This window comes from Trachemys scripta, chromosome 9 (assembly GCF_013100865.1).
Source record: "Trachemys scripta elegans isolate TJP31775 chromosome 9, CAS_Tse_1.0, whole genome shotgun sequence".
Taxonomy (NCBI): domain Eukaryota; kingdom Metazoa; phylum Chordata; order Testudines; family Emydidae; genus Trachemys; species Trachemys scripta.
The window spans coordinates 43479213-43485474 of record NC_048306.1 but is presented as its reverse complement, the minus strand read 5'-3'; the positions used below and the strand labels follow the sequence as shown (position 1 = coordinate 43485474).

The following is a 6262-nucleotide window of genomic DNA, read 5'->3' as shown; positions in this document are numbered from 1 at the left end:
GCAATAGTTCCAGTCCAGTGATCTCTCCACCTGGATACACGGTTGCCCTGTTATTCCTCAGTGCTCCCTCCCCTCCTGTATGGTTTGTTATACTGGAATGGTCTGGCTTTGAAAGGTTTGCAGTGCGTAGCTGCTAACAGGGCCCTAGAGAAATCCCATCCATGCTCTATGTCCCAAACCTTGACAGCTTTATGGCAGGCTTGTTACAGTAACTGACCTGTCAGCAAGTGAGAGGAGGCTGGTATGTCTCCTTCTCCACCCCCTGCCCACCCCTCATCTTCAACACTTATTCCTCCCCCTCCCTTTCCCGTCCCACTAAGCCTTGAGCTGGCCCTGCAAAAACCAGGGACATGTCTGAAGTTACTCCTTGCTGACTCCTGCCCTGCACTGCTGTGCACACGTCACAGACTATTACTGGAGGGCCTCATGCTACCTGGTTCTGTAGCCCAAGCTGCACACTGAGCTGGGCCCCTCACTCCCATTACCACACACACTCACACAGCTGGGACTCCTGTCCCTGCTTTAGCTAGGCTTCCCCAGCCATGCCCCTAGCCCTCCCACCCTTCACCCCTCACCCCACATAGGGGAAACATGTATCTTAACTATTAATTTTCTGGATTTCAGATGTTTAAATTTGTTGCCTTCATTCCCTGCACCCCAGATCCCAGCTCACATAGAGGTGCAGGGAGACGGACTCAGACATCCCAGGGGGAGCAGTGTTCCCCAGACTTCAGAGGATATAACAGGTAGGGGGCTCAGTCCCCTTGCAGAGGCATAGGGCTCCCCCACTCCCCTCACACACAAGGAAGGGGAGAATTCAAGGCTGAAAGCCCCACCCCTAACCCCCCAACTTCCTCTGCTACACCTCATATTCCCCAACCTCTCCTGTCTTCTCCTCTCCTACTCCCCCAATACCTCCCCCCTTATCTGAGCCTCCCTAACCCTCATGCTTCCCACCACCCATTCATCGCTCACCATAATACCCCCATCCCTCACTGCAGACCCAAACCCCTCTTCCCCCTATTACCACCTACTGTTCCATCCCTGGATACACCTCCTTTCCCAGTGAGGACTTGCATGCATACTTTCTTTTCAAAAAATAGTTTCAGCACCTTCTGAATATTCTGCTGTGCTTCGATTCCATTTCCCCAAATCAGAAATTCTCGATGACAGAGCAATATGCCTCCCTTTTTAATTCCAGATTTCTGCTCTGGGTTGTGTTTGAATTGCCGGTGCCTGGGGCGGTGCTCAGATTCAATGACCAAAACACACCCTCAGAGCCACCCAGGTCCTGTGATGTAGCGGTAGTACTGGTTTTCCAGATGGGTAGCCTCTCTCTTTACACGTGCTCAGTGTAATACAGTAGGAGCTAAAATGAGCACTTGAGGCTTGTGAAAATTTTAACTAGACAAGCAAAATCTTTTTGAAATGACACTGTAATTAGATTTCCCCCAAAGGGCCATCAGGTGCCATACATAATGCTCTGTCTTTGAGCATTGGTGCGATGAGCTGACCCTTGGTTTGATCTCTATCTTGAGCAAAAAAAAAAGATTGCCTGAATCTCTCAACTTTAAGAAAAGCTGGGAGTTTTTTTCAGGGGCTGCGTCTTGGGAACCCCGTGGTCAACTGTCCCCAAATTTGGGCCACTGACCAAACCCCATGTACCCACGAGATGTACCAAATTTCAAGGGAATTGGAGTAACCATGTACATTTTAGGGCAAATTTTAAATTGATGGCTGGATGAGCCCTCCGGGACATGGTTTGTGCATTCTGGAGGGTCTAGGTCAGTAACGTGTGTCCCTCTCCTAGGTACGCCATTGGCATCGCCTATAAATCAGCCCCAAAGAATGAGTGGATTGGCAAGAACTCCTCATCCTGGGTCTTCTCCCGCTGCAACAGCAACTTTGTGGTGAGACACAACAACAAGGAGATGCTGGTGGACGTTCACCCACAGATGAAGCGCCTGGGCATCCTCCTGGATTATGACAACAACACCCTGTCCTTCTACGACCCGGCCAGTTCTCTCCATCTGCATACATTCAACGTTTCCTTCATCCTGCCGGTGTGTCCAACGTTTACCATCTGGAACAAATCTTTGATGATCCTGTCAGGCCTGCCTGCTCCAGACTTCATCGATTACCCAGAGCAGCAGGAGTGTAACTGCCGACCGCAGGAGTCCCCGTACGTATCAGGGATGAAAGCCTGCCACTAAGCAGCAGCCAACCCCTGTCATGCTCCACAGTGGATCACAGGAAATGTTTGTGGGGGCTTCTGAAAGCTGGGTTGGAAAGCAGGCCCTGCCGCCAGATACATAACGCTTGGCGAGTGAGCACCTCCCACAGGAATCTCATTTTTAAGGGAAAAACAAAACTTTAAAAGCGATTGACATGAACTCTGTGACTGAGCTCTGTGTGTGCGGGAATATGGCTTGTGAAACTCCTTTGTAGCGGGATGGCGTTCCTACAGCTGGACTGTCACAGGGCTTGTTTGGGAGTGAGTGAAGGGGGATGTGGGCAGTGCTTGTTCCAGGGCCCCCTAGGAGTGTGGGCAAGGGAGGGGATCCTGGGCAGAGCAGGGTGTGGCCTGGTAGGGGCCAGCTTGAGCACCAACCAGCTCCATTGACCATCGCCATTTAGATGGGGGGCTGCAATCGGCCGCATCTCAGGAAGGATCCATCACATAAGCAGCGTGGTTTTCAATGTCACCCAGACAGGCGGCCGCAGCCAACCTCAAGAGCCATTCAACTGTATGCAGATTGTGAAAGTGGAACCCGCTCTAAGAGAGCCATCCAGCTGCTTCGCCTGCGGGGTGTAGCTGGTGTGTTTAGTTAACAGGGGCACACGCTTCCTCCCGCTCGGGGGGACGCTCATAGACCTGAAATCTGGCTCCCCCCAGTGCTCCCTCTTCTTCCGTTATAACTGCCTCCTTTGGGAGGCCCTTTGTCATTATACATCAGGGAGGCCCCAGCCAAGCCCAGCTCTGGTTAATATCTGATCTGTGAAATGGAGCAAGCTGAGGTGTCTGTCCCCTCCAGTGCCCATCTGGGGCCTGTGGAGAGCACAGGCCCCATCATGCAATGCTACTTCTTGAGGCTGGGCTAGGTCATGCTCCATGGTAGAGATGCGTCTGGCCAAAGGATGCACTGGTTTAATGTAGGCCATCCTTCTGGAAAGAGTGTGTGTTGGGAGTGGGGAAAGGGCCCAGTATCACCTGGTGCTGCTGCTGCTGCCGCCAGGCAGGAGGAGTGGAATCTGGCCAGACAGCACCATCTCCAGAGAAGCAGGAGAGAGCCAGTGGGCCATGGGGTGTATAACTACTGTAGTGTACAAGGACTGTATCCATTATTTATGCCTCTGCACACAGCCCTGATCAGAATTCACTTTCTCCTCTGTACGTTGTGTTGGTGTGAGGGTGACTGGGGGCTACAAGGGAGTAAAATCCAGAAGACCAAATATGAGCTCTGATAGCAAGCAAGGCAGCCTGGCCGGGCAAAGTCCGTCTAGCTCGTTCTCTGTCCCATGCTGGCTGGTTCTTGGGGTCGCCTCTGGAGTCAATGCAGAGCCGTTCCTTTCACTCTGAAGTTAACCTATGGGGCGGAGATCAGAATCCAGTCCCCGGACCTTTATGTTTGGGTAACTTTGCCCCCTCTCATGCAGAGACTTGCCCAAGGTTTTTGTTCCCCATGAATCCCAGCTGGTCTGACCCTCCCTGGAAGGCACCTTGCATCATCACTTACGCTGGGACCGAGCAAGGGCAAGTTCTGCTAATCCTCAGCTCTTCCCTTCCTGATGCTGGGGGGAGCGTGTTGCGTAGATAGCTGTGAATGACAACAGGAGCTGGGCAGGGGAGGATGGGCCTGCATGTGTCAGAGGAACCGCAGGTCATGGGGAGACAGTGCCCAAAACACACAGAAAGCTGCCTCGTGGGGCCTTTGATCTGAATTGGGAGAGGGATAGGCAATGTCTTAACTTTCATAGGTGCAAAGGGAATGCCGTCACCAGCATGTGCGACTTACGATGTCTCGGTTCCAGCTGCTTCTGCAGCTGTGGGCAGGTCTAGCCTGGGTTTGCAGCCTTCCACACCAGAGCCGTGCTGCTGCAGACCCTCATTCCATGCTGTGGACATGGCTGTCTGAATATCAGTCTACTGGCTTTTAAAGTCTGGTTCTTTCACACACAGCTGGTGCTGTTCTGCCAGGGACCCAGCATCCAACCAGCTTTTAGAACTGGCGCTAACAAAACCTCCGTATCTTGGGAAGTCTCTCCTTTGGAACGAGGTTTGGCTCTTTTGTCCAGCCAAGCACCAGGCTGGCAGTATTGGCTAGTGCCGGTCCAGGGGCCAGGGGCTGCGTGTGTTCAGTGTGTTCTTTGGAATGTCCCTTCTGTTAGTCTCTCCTTAGTTTTGTTGCATGGGGCCGTGTGATCCAGGACAGGAGAAGTTGCCTGACTGCCCTTGTGTGGCTTAAAACTCTGCTTAACTTTTCCTTGTTTCAAACAGGAAGAGACCTCTGGACCTTGCTGATCAGAAACCTACCTCATAGCCAAGCCTCCGGGGAGCAAGTGGATTGATTGATCCAGGGGTAGTCTTAGTGTGTGTGCTACTTAGTGTTAGGATGGAGTGGGCAGAGCATGGCTCACCTGGCTGGAGGGAGGTTCCTGCCTAGATTCAGGAGTGGAGGTCAGAGAGAGGGTGGTTTGGCTCAGATGGAGTCAAGTGTGACGTGTGCACTGGACCGTTGGCTGCTGTAAAGTCCTGCTGCTAGGCTTTGAGGTCGCGGGTTGAAGCCAGGCAGCCTGTGAACCAAACCCAGTATTGCCCCTTGTGACTCATCTGGGTTCACTTAATGCCTCCTTCCCTCCTGCCGGCCCTCAGCTATCCGAGGTGCCCTGACTCGAACTGATGTGCTCCCATCTTTCGGTTCTCTCTGGAAGCTTTCTTGCCTGATACAGGCCCCTCTGAAGCTCATTAAGCAGCCTCCCCAGCTCATGGACAGTCTACCGAATGCCATTGTTCTTTGGGGTGAGTCAGGATGAGGTGTGCATGTGGCCCCTGAAGCTATGTCAGATGAGATCTGTGGCTGGCTGATCATAAAAGGTTACCATGCCAGCTGATGTGCTGCAGAGCCTTGAATGAGCTGTGCTGATGGATACTTTTCATTAACACTAAATTGCCATCAGGATCAGCAGAAGATTGATACCTTCTTGCAGGCACAGGGTGTATAAAAATGAACCTGACTTTTCTCCCCTTTCAGTATTCAACATTTATGATGACTGGCTGCCTAATGAAAGGGTGTGTGGGGTGGGGGGTAATATGGAAAAATTATATGCCACCTTGTGCTATGTTGGGAATCAGAAAGGTCTTTTCGTTCCCTGTCTCTGGTCTAGGCAGCTTTCCTCAGAAGGCCCTGTGCTGTTTGCCCATAAATTGCAGTGTGAGATGCATCAGTTCAGAGCTGAGGGAAGATTTCTATTTGCTCCTGCTGGCCCAAGCTGCTGATGGTGGTGTGTGGGGATTCACATCGCCATTTCTGCCTTGCCCTGCAGCTAAGCCCAGAATCATTTTAAGCAGATAAATTGCCATTTTCAGGTTGATTTTTTCAAAGGCACATAATGCCCCCTTTGTACTGACCCAGAGTGTTCCCAACGGGGGGACTGCTTGTGACGGAAATTGTCTCAAACAGACGCCTGCATGCTGTAGATGGATTTTAACATTTGAAAAATAGGGGCCAAGCTTTTCAGCTGGCCCTGTCGCTGTTTAGATGGGATCGTTGTTGGAGACTCTGCCACATCCTTTAACTCGGAGTATAAGAGCCATTCATGTGACATTGCACCTGAGGAAATTGCACTAATTACATTGGGGTTCTGAAGAACTGTACCAGTGACAGGCAGGAGGGCACTGCGGAGAGCTTGTCTGGGAGAATGGAAATGGGAAGGCCAGCTCAATAAGCTGACTGGCCTGGGGTTCATCACTTGCATTCCTCTCTGCTGGTTGTTAAAAGCAAAACCCAACCATGTCTGTCAGTGTGGACAGTTGCTGTCCTGTGCTAAGTCCAGGAGCAAAGCCTGGCTCCTTCACTGCGGAAGTCAGGCCCCTGCACTAGAGAGCTGTCCTCTGCAGATGGAAATGGATCCTCAAAGCTCCCCTGTTGCATCATGGCCTTTGCCTCCCACCCATTAGCGAGCAATCCCATTGGTGAAAATGCCCGGTGTCATATGACGCTGCGATAGTTCCAACCAATCTGAGCCTATCCAGCCTCTGCTG

At 51.9% G+C, this 6262-nt stretch overlaps 1 protein-coding gene across 1 annotated transcript; it reads left to right on the top strand.

Moving 5' to 3' along the window:
- Positions 1-609: 609 nt before the first annotated feature.
- Positions 610-4352, top strand: LOC117882766 (probable E3 ubiquitin-protein ligase MID2). Its single transcript, XM_034781534.1, has 2 exons — positions 610-746; positions 1811-4352. Exons 1-2 carry the CDS (start codon positions 625-627, stop codon positions 2211-2213), a joined length of 525 nt encoding a protein of 174 aa, XP_034637425.1. The 5' UTR covers positions 610-624; the 3' UTR covers positions 2214-4352.
- Positions 4353-6262: the final 1910 nt, after the last annotated feature.